The sequence below is a fragment of the Balearica regulorum genome, chromosome 4, assembly GCF_011004875.1.
Source record: "Balearica regulorum gibbericeps isolate bBalReg1 chromosome 4, bBalReg1.pri, whole genome shotgun sequence".
Lineage (NCBI taxonomy): Eukaryota > Metazoa > Chordata > Aves > Gruiformes > Gruidae > Balearica > Balearica regulorum.
The window spans coordinates 72,960,602-72,979,881 of NC_046187.1; the positions used below are offsets into that span (position 1 = coordinate 72,960,602).

Here is a 19,280-nt window from a genome sequence, read left to right on the forward strand (position 1 = left end):
CTAGTGACATGGGCAGAATATCATTTTAGTGTTATATATTTCAGACTAACCACTAACTGGCAGAAGGTTTTAATATCCTATGGACAAAATGGGACACACTGTCTTAGAACACAGTTTCTTTCACCTTTGTCTAAGGTGTCTACTATCACACACTGACGAATTCATCTTGATGCATTAGCAAATGGATTCAATATATCTTTCCTATGAAAACAGCAATTCTCTGTTAAATGACAACTACATTTTAATAGGTGAAAAAAACCGCATTCTTGGGCAAAAGGTAGTTGAGGGTTTCAAAGGTTAGGACTTTTTAATAGTCAGTATTAAACATGTATTTGGAGATACATGTTTTATTACCCTTGTTCTGGTCTCCTTTTCCTGAGCAAACTACTGCAGGAGTCATGACATACTTTTACTCCTACTGCACATTAGACTACATGCATCATGAAGATACTTCACCTTCCTCTGAAGCATCACGAATGGATTGATGGCAGAGGCCAGATAGAAAACATAAAGTACCAACAGCTTGATCTCAGAGAAGAAATGGAGAGTGATCTTCTTAAAAAAGATCTGTGTTTTTGTTCATGTTGTTTACCCTTCTATCCAGTAAGAATATGTCTTTTAGGATTAGAGATGTTGAAGATGAAAAGATTTTTGTGAAATGGTCCTGCTCTCCTTCAGCACACTTGCTTCAACTAAATATGTATTACTTGCTCTGTTAATATGAATATTATTTTTTAATACAGAAGAAAAATGTCACTAAAGTAGAGCACGCATATAGTCTTAATGGGGAGAGATTTCTTTTTCTTCTTTGAGGAAAAGGATGCTTCATCTTTGAAGTAGCTTCTTTTCCAAAATATAGTCCTTGCTAATGAGGCAGCTTTCATGTCAGAAAATCTACTGTGTAACAGAGCACCAGTAACTGCAAAACAAACTGAAATAAAACCAAAGCAACAACAAAAAAACACCCCAGAATTGGACAAGTGGATGGTAAAACCCCCTAATATCTTTATGCATTACTGACAAAGTTGCTGATTATAAACACTCTGATTTTGTAGCTCTTGTTAAAATGCATAGGAAGATGGATTTTGCTTTAGCATATTCCTTGCAATTCAGTAACATGTATTTGCAATTTCAAAACTGAAGGTTAGTCTTAATTGCTAAGGTATTTTAATCAAAATTGTAGTGATAATTAAGTATTAATAGACATGAAGAAAATTCATGTTGGATAGGCATGTAATCTAGAGCACTATCAACATCCAAAGGGAAAAGCAAAAATAGTAATCTTGCTATATGTGATGTGTTTGTTTGTTTATTTATTTATTTTTTTCCCCTGACAGGTTCCCTTGAAAGTGATTCTTACCACTGGGAAATCATGGGGGTGTATGACAGAATTGCAGGAGATGTAAAGCAGTCATCGGGGATGTTATTCAGTACCCGTACACCTCATTGGCCTATGCTGATTCCTCACTGAATCACTAGGCAACAGCGCTGCTGGATCTTTCATAAGCACCTAATACTCTGCATGTGAATTTTTTTACTTCATTTTCTCTGTAGCCCTAGGCAACAGCAGTGAGATAAAACTGGTTTTTACCAGTTCATTGTGTTTCCTTTAGCCAAGGTAACCAGCAGGGAGCTGCTTTTGTTCAGAGCTAAATTACTACATGTAAGAAATGAAGCAAGACAATATTAACCCTTTGGGAACATGACAAATATATTTGAGTTAGATGGATGTTTAGAATTTAATGTTAAATATTTTGTGAAAGGGCTTGTGTAAAAATACTTCTAATCTGGGATTAGAAAGATGCTATTTGAACTGTATCAGCAAGTGCTTAACTGTTGTGTTCAGCTTATTTTATAATTTGTGAGTAGAAGGCAGCTGCTTGGTTTACATGATGTATTAAATGTCATGTTCCACAGACTTAGAAAAAGCATTCTTTGGAAATGAAGAGTCTCCACCTTAATTTATATTTAGAATTTTGGAACAAAACAGGTAAACAAAACCACATGCCTAAATGCACTAAAAATAACCAGATTGTTGCCAATTCAATTCATTTCAAACTCAGTTTGTACACTGTAGCCTTAGCATACTTTAGAGGGAGTACTATGGTTTTGCCTAATCTGTTATTTTTATTATTGGTGTAATGCTAAATATTGTTTAGATAAATTTTAGGATTCAGCCTTATATTTTTTAGGATTCAGGCTTCTACTTTAATGTTTGGATTTGTTATTGATATTTACCTTTTCTGTAGAGTTTATTCCTTAAATGAGTTTGTTTCATACATTACTGGTTGCCAAATTCTGTCTCCATGCTTGTGGAATATGAAACTGTCCTCAAAGTCTAGTAATTATTTAGAAGTTGAAGTCAAGCACAAAACTTTTAAGAGGTGTTCAGTGTCTTTCAGCATTAGACCTCAAATGATCAAAGTAATATAATTTAAATTTTGAAAGTGCATAGTTACAGAGATTTTGCAGCAGTTTTAATTTGTATCAATAAACAATTTTTCATTGTGCTTAAAGGCATTAAACTATTAAACATTGGTTTATTATGTTGCATATTAATCATACATAATATGTCAGCTGAAGTGAGTCAGTCATTTCTGAAAATTAATTATTATAGTTATAAAATTAGCAGAGGTCATGTAAGCAACGTCAGAACGTTCTATATATTAACTAGGGGGTCAGCTCCTAGGCTGCAGGAGAGTCCAGCCTGCATGGCTGTGACACTGCACCAGCTCGTGTGAGCAGAGGGTCTGAGTCCAACTTTCCAATAGAAAAGAGGTTGCGCGAATTTCTTCTGCTTTTTGCCATTTCCAAGCTTTCTGTGTTAGCAATGGCATTGAATAAGTGTGAAATGTTCTGCTCTCTTATCTGTTTCACTGCTTTTGAAGACCTACTGTTTTCAGGAGGCCTGTACTAATTAAGCCTTTCTTCTCTAAGGCTACATTTCTAACCTTACTACTATAGGAAAGAAGTCAACATATTTTGTATGATTTCCAGCTGATTTCCACCCTGTGTATGTTTCTTAGGATGCATACTTTTAAACTAGATAGATAGCATATTTTTCCAAGTCCTGAACAATACCAGGCATACCCTTCAGCCTAACAAAAAACAAATACATACTTAAGAACATAAAGAACCTTGATCCTGTCCTGTGAATTGACATCTGTTCAAATATGAAGCTACAGAAAGGCAGAGGTCACTATACAGAACAAATTTTCAGACACAGCCCTTCACAAAACACTGTCAGTCAGAGTTCCCCAGATGCATGCACTTTGTGTAGGTTTTCATACAGTGGGCAATGTTAATATCTTGTTCTCATGTCACAGAGAGGGACTGTGAGCTCCTCGGGGCACCAGGTTTGCCCCTTCTGCTTTTACAACTTTTGTTCCTGGTTTTAAATTTCCAAAGAGTAAGCTAACAAAAGGAAGAGAACCAAGCAATCAGGGCACTGCTTTATCACATGTGTCTGAGGGCTCATTCTGCCTACACCGGTGTGAGGGCAAAAGGCAAATTGGCCTGATTTTGGAGGACTCTTGATGACCAAGATCGAAGGACTTGGTGCAGTTTGTCCCCACAACTTGCACGATGGATACCATGAGCTGAGGATATCTTTCCAGTGCTCCAGATTCTCCAGTAAAGAAACTGTATTTTCTTCTAATTGCAGCCTGTGAGTGTATTAGCATATATAGATTTATGGCATAGCTAGGTGGAGACCAGAGCTCTTTGATGTGCATGCAACCAGCATCTGCTGTACTATGAATTACAAATACTGGGACGTGTTCTCTGATCTTTTGGTTTTGTTCTCGGATAGCCAGGTGAGTATCTAGTCTTCACTATCCACCCTGTGCTTCTGTATTAAGGTATAGATTTTGTGGATTATTAAATGTCTCAGGCCTCACTGAAGTGCTTTGGCTTCAAAGTTCCTCAGTGTTTAACTCATAATATCCCAGATATTGAGAAGAGTGCTGAGTCTTTGGGACAATTTCTTTTACTTTGCAATCCATTCCCACTGCCTTCCATCCTGTATGGCAATATAGGTTTTGGAAACAGTTATCTTTTTCAAATTGTGGAATTTAGCATGGCAACCATTTCCTTAAAGGAGCTGCCTGAGATAGGGTACTGTTTGCAATTCATTTCCCAGCAAGGTCCTCTGGACAAGGCATCAATTTTACCACACTTGTGTACTGATCTATGTATAACTATAAAATCAGGGCAGAGCAGTTTTCCCAAACCCTAGGCAAGCTATCCTGCAGCACGCCTGAATCTAAAGAGCCATTATAGGGAAGCAAGGCCAGTCCTGACCACAAATTTCCTCCCAAATAAATACAGGTGAAAATATTCTGTATTTGATGACTGCCAGAAATTCCTTTTGGGTGGCACAATAATTTCACACCAGAGAGCTCAAGACCTTATTATAATAAATGGCTACCTTTACAGGTTATTTTGGTTCTGCGTGAAAGGGACTGTAAAACACAGGTAGGCTGGAGCAGTAGCAATCATAAGAGCCCTTTTCAACCCTTAAAACTCAATTTGATCTCTACAATGATTCCCTTTTTCTCACAACCTATGAAGAGGTACTGGGAGAGCAGGAAACAGAAGTTTTGTTTGAAGTGCAGAAGCCTACAAAGGTACTGATCAATGAGTGCTGGACATCACAGAATAGATGGGGAGAGGGGAATAGCTGGCTCTGCTTAGCTTCTGTTTAGTGGGCAGAAATTTCATTAATGGATTCTCTGAACACAGTAATAACCCCTTTTGAACTGATTTGTGTCTTGAGGTTTAATTTCAGTTGTGTCTTTGGTGGCCTGACTATTTCTTTAGATCATCTGTAAATCTTTTTGTTTGGCATGTGGAGTAGTGGGGAAGGAACGCTATTGGAAAACACTTTAACTCGGTGTCTGTGAGAAATGGAACGGCACAGCTATTTGCGGGCATTTCATGGGCATGGCGTGACTAGTATCTGCTCAGGACTTGAATCTTTTAATGTCCGCATACCACTGTGGAACAGTGGGACTCTTGAATGTTGGTCCAACTTGGTAAGAACCATAGTTCAAACACTGGTCTCAGATTTTATGTAAGACATTTTAAACATGAGGGGAAAAAAACCCCAACCTCTCATTTTTTTGAAAATTGAGAGTAGATGAAGAGAATGAATCTGCTAGAGCATCCAGGACATCATTCGGTTTTGGTATTGATTAAGAAAAAGCCCTTAAAAGTAAACTAATGTCATTTTCAGGAGTCCACAGAACCTGTTTGTGTCACTTTCTTGTTTAATCTGATTTGAAAAGGAGGCCAAAGAATGAGTTGAAGGTTGAATTATGCCTTCCTGATATATTTCCTCAGCGGCCTAAAATGTCTCTTCTAGAGTCACCATCAGAAGACCAGACTGGATAAATCCCAGAGTAACCTGGTCTTGACCTCATAGCTCGCCCTACTTGGAGCAGGAGGTTGGACTAGAGACCTCCTGAGGTCCGATCCAACCTGAATTTTCCTATGATCTCATGTCATTCTTCAGCTGGACAACAGCAGTCATCTGGTTGAAAGACAAAGCAGAAATTCCTTTCGAATATTCTGCTGTACTGCATTAAAGTATACAGTGCTGTACCAGAAGAAGCCCCAGAAATGTTTTGGGATTTCGTTCCTCCTTCCCACCTGTGTTGCCTCATTCTGTGCCAGCATTTACGATACTCCCTGGCTCACGGGCTCACTTTCGGCTGGCATACTTCCTTCTGGTATTAGCAGGTTGTCAGAAACATTCAGGGAGTGGAAAGGAATCAGTTCTTATTTCTGCCGTTCCACAGTAGTTTTAGCAGGCAGGGTGTCTCTGGGATTTAAAATAAGTTTCAGTCATGTCCTATCTTTGCCTTCCCGGGAAACTTCCCCAGCCGGATCGGCTCACGTCTACTGAAAACAGCAGCCTGCAGTCAGCTGGTTCCCTCGAGACATCTTTGAAGTGCACTTCTACCACCCATTTTGTGTCAGTACCTCTCATGTTATCAAGTGTGTCTTTATTATGCGCTGTAAGTCCAGGCAATTTGCTATCCTCTCTGCTTGTGTTTTGAATTCTAGAGGTCCAACTTCCAGCCAACGTTTACACATTTTTGGTGCATTTTTCCATGGCACCTTCTCCATTCAAGGCTAATTAGTTGGATAATTTTTAGATTCTTTCTTCCTCAGCTTTTGCTTTGTACACTGGTAATTTAATCCATTGCCAACCTTTCCCCTGCACTTCACAGATACTGTTATTAGTAATAGTAAAACTCTCACTATTAATTGTCCACAAGTTAAAAAGAAAGTTGCTTATCTTTCCACTTGTAACCTTTGTGCCCTCAGCTTGCTTCTCTCTACCATTTGGCATGGCATTTATGCATTTATGACATTTTGGAGACTATTTTCTGGCTAACTATATTTTTACTGTGTTTGTTCATTTCCTGGTCAACTTTTCCATGGCATCAAAAATTGACTATATAAATTCTCTCTTTTTTCCCCCCTTCATTTTTTGGCAGATTTATCTGCTGTGCACGCTGAATTTCTCACTTCTAATTATTCAAAAGTGTCATGCATCAGATTACAATCTCATTTTCCCATTTGTGTGTTAAGCAGAGAACTATACTTACAGGCTCCTGAGAATCAATGTCCATCCTCCCCACAAGTGGCTGCTCCCCGTTACACTGCATTTCTGGACAGAACTGACTGAGGCAAAATTAAATATCTCCCTGGATTACCTTGGCCTCTTTGCACTGATGCATTAGTCTGCATCTAGCTGAGTCCAGAAATTAGTTAATTGCTAATTTATCCTAACTGTCTTGTTGGTATCTGCTTAGGTGAAGAAGACAAGTCTCCTCAGGACTTTTTTTTTTTTCCTTCTCTTTTTAACTCTAAGCTGTGCCCCAAAGCCAGCTCAGACTGATGATTCCAAACTGCATGTGAAGGACACCTATAAGAACTTTCTTTACAATGAATAAATTCTGCAGCAGTTTGAAAGCTGGGCCACCCTACTCGCCTGCCAGCAATCCCCATCTCTGTTTATCTTCCCGTCCATTCACTTGAACTGTGATGTTAAATTAAATAAGCTTCCCAGGGAGGTTTTCCTTTAAATATAATGAGCTTTTGTAACACATGAGCTGGGAGAAGTCAACATCTTCCCTTGGGGCCTCTGTGGGTCACAGATGAGGTTAAAAAAGTGCTGTAAATGTTGGGCTTCAGTCAAATTCTCTGGCTGTGTTGTGCTGCTTCTGATACTAGGGCTTGTGATACATTTGATTTTTCTTTGGAAGCTGAGGTTTTTTTAATCCTTTCACTTCTTCTCATACGTGACCTAAACCTTAACCTTCTGCTGGCATTCTCCATATCCCTTAACACCTTCCATTCCCTGGTAATCATTGGTAGTCACCTCTTTATTCATCTTACCCCTCCAGCTCGGCCATTCATTGTTCAGACATTTATAATTGCGCAACAAAACAAATATTTTCTGATAATGAGTCATCACTTTCTTTTCTGGGAAGCTTCTGAGTCTTGTTTATATTGCTTTTATAGAATTTAAATCTTGGTTTAAATCCTTACTGCCAATAGGTTTATAATTCAAAAGGATTTTTACACAGTGGAATAATAGTATGAAATGAATAAAAAAGAAGCGATTCAGTGAGGATGAGTGCAAAGCTTCAGACACAAGCAAAACCAGTCATCTACCCAAATGTAGGCAACATATTTCCCAAAATGTAGGGAACAGCTAGTTAGCTATCAAGTTCAGGAAAAGACCTGGGGATTTGTAGGTGTTTGCATAGTGATGAGGAATGGTATAATCAATCCCTCCACTCGTGTCAGCCCCAACAAGGGCTCAATTGAATGCTCTGCCCAATTTTCAGAACTGCATTTCAGAAAAGATGTGGAGCAACAGGAATCCATAGGAGAGCAACAAGAGTGATCAGAGCTAGAGACAGTATCACCTGTGAGGAAAGACTGAAAGAAGGTAAGTCATTTAACCTTGAGAAGATTGAGGAGAGATCGGAAAGCAGTCATCCAGTATGAAATGGGCTGTCACAAAGGTGGTAATAAACTGCTCTATAGGTCCCCTGGAGATAGCATGAGAAGTCAGGGGCTTAGATTTCAGCAAGGTATAACTAGGGAAGATGTTAAGGAAGCCATTGTAAAGAATGCTAGTGATAATTAAGCATTTGAATGGACTTGAACAGAGCTTTTGGAACCTTTATTAGTATACCTTTCTAGAACAGGATAGACAGATATCTGTAAGAATATGCTTATGCTTAGTTGATCCTGCTTTGGGACAGGGACAGTGACTGAGTAGCCCATTGGGATCCTTTCCAACTCTCGTTCTGGCTTCTGAGGTTAAGGCCTTGAGAACAGTATGCATAGCATCAGCAAAAGTGCCATTGGCTCTTCAATGACACCAGCAAACCAGACCCTCAGTTTACAGCTCTAATGCAAAATGATGGTGCTTCCAGTACAGTGAATGTTTCTAGTTCTGGAAAAGCTCTGTACTAAGTAAAAAGAAACAAAGCTCCCTACCTTACCCATCTTTGATGTTTGACCTTGCTTTGAGCTGAGGATTGGAGCAGATGACCATCAGAGAGCCTTACCAACCTCAATTATTCTGTGAGTTGAAGCAGCCAGCAGTAGCAGACCTGAAGCACCCTGCTTTCCTGCTGAGTTATTCCCAGCTAGAAACCCACCCAGCTCAGCTCTGAACCTGACAGTGTCAGGTTCTAATTTGCATCAGGGAAAGAGTCCATAGTGATATTTTTTAATCACTGGAGTTTTACTAGGATGGAGAATCTGGAGTTTTCTGATGGACTCTGTCTCAACTAGTGCAGATGGATTTTTCTTCATACTGAAAAAAAAAATGGTTAAGGATTTTCTTCTGACCCATCATTGATATTTAAAGGATCTTGTCCTTTTGATCAAGTAAAAATTAGTAGTGTTCAAGCTCTCCAGGCCTCTCTCTGTTGTTTCCCTTTCTCCCTGCACATCTCCCTACTTGCCACTGACTGTTCATTGCCAATTCCTTATGGACAATGTGTTACAGTAATGACTGCAGAAATGTGTTGCTAAGCAAGCTTTATTGGGACCTTGGAAATGGGGCACATCTTGATCAAAAAGCTCTTGGACAGGATGGGAGGTCACTGTCTGAGGGCTGGTGATGGGAGTCTCCTCCACAAGTCTGAAGGAGGCATCTTCACCTGGGTAGAAGGTAAGTGTCACACAGATGCCTGCTCTGGTAACTTTTATCTGTATCTTTGAATGTGACTCTGTTCAGCTGCTCGAGGTTTTGACACGTTCTCATACCCAGTGTCACTCCTTTTATATGTAACTCTGTGGTTGTTTAAACACAGCAATTTACAAATGAGAGTCTTTTCCCTAGAAAGAAGTTACAAGTTCAATAAGTCATAAAGACATAAAACACTTCCCAGGTTGATTTGCAGACAGGTTCTTATGATGGGGCAGGGAGTAAGGTTTGGGATCATGAGTCTTCCATTAGAAATAGTTGGGTTTCTTTCAATGTTGGGCAATGCCTAAATGTCTTAAAATATTATTTCCATGTATCCTAATATGTTTAAGGTACAAGATTATGACTTTAGGGATTATTCTTTTCCCTGCTTCGATTTTGAGAAAAACATGCCTCTGCTTCCTACAAGCTCAAATCACAAAATGGGCATAAAGGCTCACCGTACCAAATACTACACGTGATGCATCTAGTAGAACTGATAACATCACTGTGAGGCATCTACATGTTGATTTTTTTCTCCTTTCAGGCAGAAACACTGAACTTTTTCTATCATCTGAAGACTCCATGCAGAACTATTGCTGTCGCTTCATTTGGGAGCGTGGAGATAGCAAAACTACACACATGCCTGTGACTTACTCAAAGGTGAGCATGAGGATGGATCCTTTGAAAGCCATCAGGGCCTGAAATGTATTTGCTTTTGCTTCTTCTGTGTGCAATACAGTGCACCTTACACTTCTAGTTGGCCATAAATTGCATTTGTGTATCCCTCCCACCCCAGACCTGGCACTCCACCTCCTGCTCATGCATTTGGTGTGTCCATCCTTGCCATGCAAGGAGCTATTCCAGTTTGCAAATGACCTACTGAGTTGGGCAATTTATCTTTGTTTATCTAGAAGTCCAGCTTGGGTTGAATGAACTCCTGACCTCTCTTTTCATCAGCTGTTAATATCAGGATTACCGAGCATTACTCAACCTGGCAGGAGTAGCAGGAGCTGGCAGACTGTTAGTGTCACATAGCATTTTTAGGATCAGATATACACTTAGCACTCCATAAAACACCTAAGACCTATCCCATGTTTGTCAGCCCTCTGAATACCTAAGTAGCCTGCACAAAAATGCTGTGCACAGGGAAGTGTGATTGATTCTGCCCCTCTGGGATTTAAGGCTGCCTTCTGGGATTCACTTCCTCACGACTGATAGTCATGGCTTTTTGTTCTAACACTGAGGAAGCAGTTTCTTCATTCAGAAGGCAACCAGAGCAATGGATGTTGCTGCTGCTCCTGTCCTTTTATCTACAAACTGTAAGAAACCTTTTTCCCTGAAAGGCTTTCAACATCCATCATCCACAGGAATGTATGAACCACCAGATTACAGGATGTTCTGCCGAGGAGCTTTCTGCGCTCCCTCTTGGGGCTGGCCACTGTATATGAACTAATCAATATTTGCTCTGCCAGAGAGCTTAAAAAAAAAAAAAAAAGAAAAAAGAAAAGAGTACGACTGTCCAGCCTCCCACAGAAGAGCCTAGATTCTGGTTCCAGTCTCCAATCCAGGGAATGCTTCACTGTTTTAAACATGTCATTGTATGTAACTCAGAACAAAGCAGAACTAAGTCTCTGTTGTGTAATCGCCCATAGGTACAGCACAGTGAAATGCAAATCTTTTGCCCTTGAGCTGGAAGACTTTTTCCCTTTAACTTTACTCCTGCATTATGCATCCTCCATGTGCTTACTCATGCTCCACACTGAGGGTTCAGAGACAGGGATGAGCTTTCTTGTCCCTGCTTCCCCTCCATCACCTTCTGACTCAAAAGTGAGCATTTAAGCTATTTTTGTGTGATCTCTTGGCCTTAAAAGTAATTTCTAGTTTCCTTGTATTTCAATTCTTTCAATAAATTATCTTGGCAGCAGTTGTTATTCACTCCCTGCCCCACTCCACCTCCTGCTCTTTTTTGCTCATTGATTCTTCCATACCTAATAGTTGCCAATGACATTTTTTTATTTCTTAGCCCAAGGATATTCCTTCCCCAGCAACAGCAAAGTCTCTTTTTATACTTGTTTTTTTTCCAAATCTGCCAGCTTAAAGTATTGTCCTGTTTGTGATGCAGCTAAGCACATTAGTAATAGTAGGGAAACTGTGGAATTGCAATCCTTTTACTGCCTACATGAACCTCACATTGTAGATTAAGTGTTTGTTCTGCAGATATTTCCTTTCCCTGCCTTGGAGAACCAGGAAAACAAACCATGATGTTGCCTCATTCATAAAGCTATTGGACTGAAAGTCAGTTCTGAAAATGCTCCTTGATACGCAATTGAAAAATGTGGGTTCCCTTCCACAAAGACTACTGATATGAGAGAATCCAGCTAGCAAAACAGAGGCTAAAGGAAACCTGCATGGAAAAGTCTCAACTCAAAAAGCATGAAGCTTCTATAAAGAAGCTTCTTTCTGCTTCCCACAATTAAGCAACAAGAAGGTTTTTGGTACTGATGACTTTGAACTTGGACATCAGTGCAGGGATCCAAAGTCTCAAGCCTGCTTTGTAGCGTTAGCATCTGCAACAGGTTTAGAGAAGAACCACAATATACAATTTACAGCAGCCCTTCCAGCGTGTATCTTGGAGTATATCACAATTTTTTGCCTGAGGTTGTTTGAAATTTAATCTGAGCCATCAAGTCTGTATACCACTACTCTTCCAGACACCTTATTGCTTAAAGGCCAAGGCATTCCTCTGCATCAAATAGATTTTGTAGGAAATGGTCTTACATTTCTTGTTTTCCTTAGACTCTGACATGCCTTGTCTCTAGAGGCTGGTTTGAAGTCACCTACACTCAATGGGACCTTTGATGGTTCACCCCAAAGGACTCCAGTGCCAGAGCCAAAGAGATTCTTCATCTCTTTGTAAACTAAGTGAGGGCTGGAAATCAAACTGACCCATTTGAAGCCTTGGACTTGTAATAATTGGGACACTCCGTGGGTAGAAGTAATAAACAGGTTTTATTAGAGTGAGCGGGATTGACAGAACGCTTGGCATTCACAAGTTAAATGTCTAACCCTGGTAGCACTCCCAGAAATAATAATAAAGTAGGAACTAAATGGCTTTCTATAATTAAAACATTTTACCAGAAAAATTACACTAAAATAGGTATCTCACGTCCAACAACTTCATGTCCAAGTAAACTAACCAAAGAGTTACTATACCGTATTTCAGCAAGTGCCTCCATGCTCATAACAAGAATTCATTCTTCGTACAGTTTCAGTAGCTCAGTGGTGTTGCAATAGCAGGGAGCACAGCGTCGGCTACAAAAGCCGTTCGTGAAAATAAGTGCTCCAGTGAAAGTCCTGGAGGAAGCTCTGTGCCATCTTTCTTCCCGGCCATAACAGCTCCATTGGATCCGTAACCCAGAGGAATCCCTTTAAAGCCTCACTCCATGGGTATTCCTGAAGACAAGGAGGGAAAAGGGGCAAAGATAGTCTGGCCCATCTCTTAAAATGCATGCACTTGGCAGAGTTAACCTCACCATGTGTCGGGGAACTGCTCTCTGAAGACTGCATTGCAGCTACAACCGCTCCGGTTTAGAGCATCTTGTTCAGAGCTGGTTGCACTAGAGCGAAAGCGGCTTGACTTGTCGTCTTCAGCTCTACAACATGTAAATCACGAAAGCTTTATTAAACTCATTAGCGGTAAAGTGAATGTAAACGGATGTGTGTAACATTCTCTAATTTAGTTGAAGGGGAACAAAGAAGCAATCATGAACGTTGTCCCTTAACTTGACCTCGTTCTTCACCTAATACAGATTTTATACAATAATATACAACACTGCAAGCAATAGCTCTGCGGCCTCTGGCCAGTCACCTGAATGCTTATGGAATGAGCTTTATAGCCTGCAATTAAACATGTAGTTGTTTACATACAAGGAGTATTAGGCTATTGCACATATAGGTGAAAAAATATTTCTTCAGTTTAATCATGCAACTTTTAAAAATAGTTTTCTAAGAATTAGTTTTAGATTACAGGAAGGAAAATAAGACAGACAAATATATTATTCTATATTATCATGTTTGAAGTACGTTGAATTCACAGCTCATACACATCTGACATGGCCTTTTGTGGGGCCTGATCTTCTGTGCTGTCTTCCCTTAAGACTTTTTTACGTATGAAAAAAATGCTAAAAATCTGTGTGGAAGCGCTGGTGACAAATCCTTTGACACTATGACACAATGAAGGAACAAACTATCTCAATGAATAATTTTGCGGTTTATTAGCGTATTGAAGTGTTTTGATTAATTTTGCTTAAGTGAATGACAAAGACACTGTTTTATCATGTACTCTGCTCATTTCACTATTAGTTGTCCTATTATGCATAGGGCACATTCCTAGGACCAGAGGTGTCGTGACACTGATGTTAATTAAAAGGCTACTGTAGAAGTAGTAGATAATCATGTGATTGAGTTGTGCTTCTCAGACATATTCAGAGTCTAGGAAGACAAACAGTCCCTTAGGGGGAAAGGATATTTATTTTTTAGACTACATAACTTGCAAGTGCTCAAGCTAGCTGTGTGACTTGTTCACATTTGCTATGCAAACATAACATATAATAAACCTAAATGACTCAGCATGAGAGGAAGAGAGAAGACAACGATATTGCTTGCTTCTCCAGCTTATTAGCTCTCCCAAAGCAATGCACACAGTCTGGCTGGGCTCACTTCAAGACATCTAAACATAGGGTGTCTCAAATTATACTAGATCCTTATGTTTAGCCAGCTGAATCACGCCCTTTGTACTTCTAGTGAGCATTACTACTTATATCAAAATCTATTGTGTTTGTGTTAGAATAACGGTGAAAAAACAGCATCTGCCTTCTCTGAATGCAGTATTTCTGCAAGTCACAGTGAGGGAATCTTGCCAGGATGCCCAAAATCTCAAATACTGGTTTTGAACACTGCATAGACCTGAAGCATGAAGCAGAATTGCAGTCCTCCTCCCAGTGGCCAGCCTGAAAGAGATCGTGAGTGATAATCATAGGTACGATATGACATTTAGGAGACTGATATTGCAATGACAAAAAGTTCAGATCTAGCATCAGGGAGAAACATCTCAGCCTTGTGAAAATTTAATAGCATATCAAGGACACTTTTGCTGCAGTTTAATGTGCCCAAGTGCCAGCCATTCAAATCTTTGCTGCCTGGGAACCCACGTAGCTCAACAACTAGTGTAAAGTTTTCACACTATTGCATTTGTAGAAATTAGTAGAAATTTTCTGTGTGTTTTGTTGGTTTTTTTTTTGTTGGGGAGGGTGGGGTTTTTTTTTTGGTAAAGCTTTTCATTTTTTCATTTGCTCACCCTTTTTTCAGCTCCCCACCCTTCCCAGGACATTGATGTCCCACTTGTTATCTGAAATAGATTCTGATGAACACAGCTAATTCCTTCTATGTATAACACCTACAAAACTTAATGGGAATAGAGGTAGTGGGAGATCAGTATAATTTTCCCTGTCATTTGAACCGCATACACGATACTTCACAAGGCAGAAGGAGTATCTCCAGTCGAGTTCTTTCTACAGTGGACTCAATGGGAGAGGAGGATGTATAATACATATCTATACACACATAGGAGTAAAAATGGTAGCTTTTTTTATAGAAATACACATATTTTTATGAATTGTTAGATGTATTCACATACATACACAGGCTGATAATAATGAAAAGCCAGTTTTAGGCCTCATTCTTGCATCAGAGAATATTTTGAACAGAAAGCTAATCTTTGCAATGTGAAGCAGAATCACATAAAATGTAATGTGGGGTTTTTTTCCTCTGTGGTTAACCTCAACGTTATTTTAAGTGATGTTTTGCTGGATATACTGCACTAAAATGAAAGGAAGAACTGCTTGTCTGTCATGCATTTGTGTCTGTGTATATTCATGATGGCATTTACCTACAATGTTAGCCGGAGAACCTTTGACTTAGGGCATCCACAGTGGCAGACATAACCCTGCTCCCCAGCATATGCCATGCAGTCAGCTTTAAGATACTTGGCACAAAGTCTCCTGATTTTGGTTCCTCTCACCCACCTTCTGAGCTGGAGGAAAAATTTAGCTATTTGTGCAGTTTTTACATGCAGCATGAGGTCATTTTTCAAGGCAGGGGGCTTTTGTCTGACCGAAGCAGTCCAAACAGGACTAACTACCCTACAAGCACCTCTTGGATTGCTCAACTCCTCTATATCCATGGAAAAAAAAAAAAAATCCATATCTGAGGAGTTAATTTTCTAGTGTGATCCTCTTGACTTTCCCCATCTAATGACTGCTTTAGCTTTGAGACCTCCCAACCTTTAAGAGCAGGAGGAGGATCTCGTCACTGATGGGACACCAGAATGGATTGTTCTGCACCTTACGCACTAGGCAAAGGCCAAGAAGAAGCATTTGTAACCATTTGCTCATCCCTTCTCCAAACCCTCTTTGATGCTGCTAGTGAGAACAGCCTTTCCAAGGTTTCCCAGTACTGAACCTTCTTCCTTTTCCCCTGGATGCTCTGCCAAAATGTCTTCCTAGTGCACAATGACTTAAAGGTTTTTTATGGTCCACTGGCTTCTACCTTTTGCTTCTGATCCTTAAAATGTTCCTAAAGAAGTCACAAACAGTAAGACTAAGTATCTACTTTTTTCTTAGTGTTCTTTACCTTTCCACAAAGAAGAGAGCACAAAGGATGGAAGCCCATCTCATCATACAGACCGTTCTCTCCTGTACTTGAGAAGCATAGTTTCTTCAGCTTAGAAGGCTTAGGAGCTTCTGTTCTTACAAATAAGCCCATCAGATGTAAATCAAAGTTGTCCCTAAATAACTGAGTTGAAAAAAATGTTCCTGATTTTTTAATGGCTATTATTCAAGGTTGCTGCAAGATAAAATATGAGTGATAGCATATAACAAATAAAGAAGACTCAAAGGTAATTGTTTGCTGCAGTGTTCCTTTCTGCCATCCCACCTACCTCTGCAGAGAAACACAAAGCAGCTATTTACTCTTCTTTTCCTACTCTGTTATTTTGTCTTTAGAAAAACAAAATAATCTAAGTAATTAGATTGTAACATAAATATTACTGGTGAGCAACTGATTTCCACACTTCTCTCCAGTAGGTGAAACCACAATGCAGGTAACTAATGCAATAGGAGTTGGACCAGATTATAGAACAATTGAGTTTTTCCAAGTAATTTGTCTTTACTGCAGCACCAACCCTTTGATTCTTTAACACCCATTTTAGATTATTTCTAGGAGCATAGTTCACTGTTAAGGTTTTAAGTTTTGGCAACTGAATACTATCAGTTATCATTAAAGCATCAACGAACATTTGCTGAAAAAAAAGACAGTGTTTGTTCTTCAGCATCCCTGAGTTCTCAGGTACAATGAAGCTTTTCTGCAGGGACATCATGTTAGGATTTATCTCACCTTAGGTGTTTATAGAATAGACATCTACTGCTGGGCTGGTCTAGACTCACCTTGGACTGGTCATTAATGGAGAGAAATGAGCACTTACAGAGCATGATTCATCTGACCCTGCCTTTGACATCCAGGAGAGAAGATTCATCTCTCTCCCTTGCTCATTCCTCTTCTGCTCTAACTGACCTCAGATGTTGAATTTACTTTATTGACTTTGCAAATACAGTCAAGCACAGAAAAGAATAAAAATATGTGCCCCCCCCCCCATTTTTTTTTATGTACTTGACAAATGGTATTAGGACACAGGACAATAAACATGAAACCCTAAAGCTTTGTCTTCCTCCCATACCAATAACTGGCATTCAGCATTTTATACGTAATTGCTGTTAAGTGACAGAGCTGATAGCTCTGCGGATTGTACCTTGTAGGAAGATCAACCTGGAAAACTTTGGCGGCAAGAACTGCCAGGGCCTGAATGTATCCTGGCGATAACATGTAAGTGCTGTGCCAAACCATGGGCTGTGAGGACTTGAGGGAGCCAAGCGAACATCCAGCCATGTCTTAGCCTGCTTGATGAGGAGTCCATTTCAAAAGGAAGCTTTCTCTGAGGTCTTTGCTTCCCAGAGGAGTGTGGCCATATCTTGAGATGATGGGGCAGTAAAAAGAAGCTGGTTTGCTTTGCTTCTGTGGCCAGTAGTGTTGTAACTGCAATGAAAAATAATCTGAGGGGACACATTCACCCTCACCGGAATACACGAAATCTTCCTATTTATTAAAACTGAAGAGCTGGTAATTGTGGTACTTACGTTGGTGTAACAGAGGAGGGGTGTGTGTGTTGTGAACCAGGGCAATGCTTAAGGGAGTAGAGATAGAAATGTAGCACCAAGCTCGGTGAAAGATTCCAACCAGGTGAAGGAAATTTCAGGTTGAATCCTGCACACCCTCAGGAGCACTCCAAGCAGACGCTGGCTCTTGCTAGAGTTAGCAGCGGCTCCTTTGGCTGAAGCCACGCAGACATGTGAGGGCTCTCTGTGAGGCTGGCAGGTGATGGTGGGGTGGCTTCTACAGGGGAGCTGCTGGCTGGGAGCAAAAACAGCCCGGAGCAGCAAGGCTGGATGTCCTGCCAGACAACACATCCCACCGTAGTGAGCACACTTACACATTCACTGCTACAAGTGCATCATATCCCAAATACACCCTACTTTTGACGTACTCGGAATACACCCAAGCCCGTACTAAAACACAACCCTAAGTCATAGGGTCACATAATCCTCCCTGGGGCCGATCAGCCCCTGCTGCTGAGATAAGCATAGGGAGGGCCGGTTTATGGCTCCTGGTGAAGCCTAGATAGGAAATGACCCCAACCCCCACAGCTGTGGGGACATGGGGAGGACTGGCGGGACCCAGAGCTTGCCATAGCACCATTGGCTCGGCCCACCTGATAGATGAAACAGCCAGCGGTAAGGAGCTGCCTGGGTGGGCAGTGCGCTTGTGGTTGGGACCCTGTGGGTGGGGACTGACCAGCTCTGTCTCTTGGCAAAAGGTGGGCCAGCATGGATGGATGGATGACAGGTAGGGAGATGGAACATTCTGGCAGCTGGTTGGCCAAGTTAAAAGTAGTTTTGTGGGCTTTATGTGCTCAACTGTGTTAGACCCAGGGGCTTCCCTGCCCGGCTCCAGCTCTACTTCTCTCGTGAGCTCACCAAGCCACTGCAGGGAGGCCAGAGTTACGGCGGAGGAGGCACACTGGGCTGGGTTTGCTTTGGCTTTTTAGGAGGCATTAAAGTGTACATAGCCAATGAGTGTGCTGGAGAGCCTGCAACAGGGGAGGGATCGTGAGGTTCTGTCTCATCTACAGCAGGAGGCACATGCCTGGGGATGCAGGGCATGGGGGAAAAGTCCTTGTCCCCATGAATTTTAATTTTTTATCCAAAGCCAGCCATGGTGAAGGGGAAGTAAAAGAGGCCAGGCCAGGGATGTGTGGTCTGTAAGTGGAGAGTTAGAGCCCAATTACCGGTTAACTGAGGTGCATTAAGGCACACAGCGCACCCCACAACAGGGTTTCTAAAACCAATACAGCTTTTGTTGCCACTTTCCCCACTAGAGCAGTTCTGGGGCAGGGTTTTTTGGTAGCTTTGGTATAAAACAAAGCTTCTGCATGTGAGTGAACTTCCAGCTGCTCCCCCCCCCCCCCCCCCAATCCCACAACACACCACTATCAGTCCCAGAGGTGTATTATTTACTCCTCCCCCACGTGAGATACTGCTATCAGGTCTCTGCACATCTGGATAAAGCAGACACGCGATAGGGGCTGGATCCATATGGCAAAGGCATTAACCTTACGCTCCACATCGCTGCCTGACTGCTCAGCCAGATAACCCTGCATGTCCCAAAGCCTCACCCCACGCTGCCGGGAAGGTGACAGCACCCAGTGCCCTCGCTGGGGTGCTGCCTGGGTGTCCCTGAGCCGCTGGCTCGCAGGGCTCTCCTGGCAGCATTTATAACTGCCACCAGAAACCACTTTTCACGAATTAACGGCCCCAGAGGCCATTTCAGCAGCAATCAGTTTATTCTAACTGTACCTAATTGGCCTGAAGGCTGGAGGCCCATC

General features: G+C 41.1%; 1 protein-coding gene across 1 annotated transcript in view; it reads left to right on the forward strand.

The window, feature by feature from the left end:
* The window catches only part of POLN (DNA polymerase nu), a 134,176-nt gene that overhangs the window by 110,467 nt on the left and 4,429 nt on the right, over nucleotides 1-19,280 (forward strand). The window contains exon 25 of the mRNA XM_075752671.1: nucleotides 1,338-9,886. Coding sequence (XP_075608786.1) covers nucleotides 1,338-1,406 — 69 coding nt within the window. The 3' untranslated portion in view covers nucleotides 1,407-9,886. The remainder of the gene's footprint in view (nucleotides 1-1,337; nucleotides 9,887-19,280) is intronic.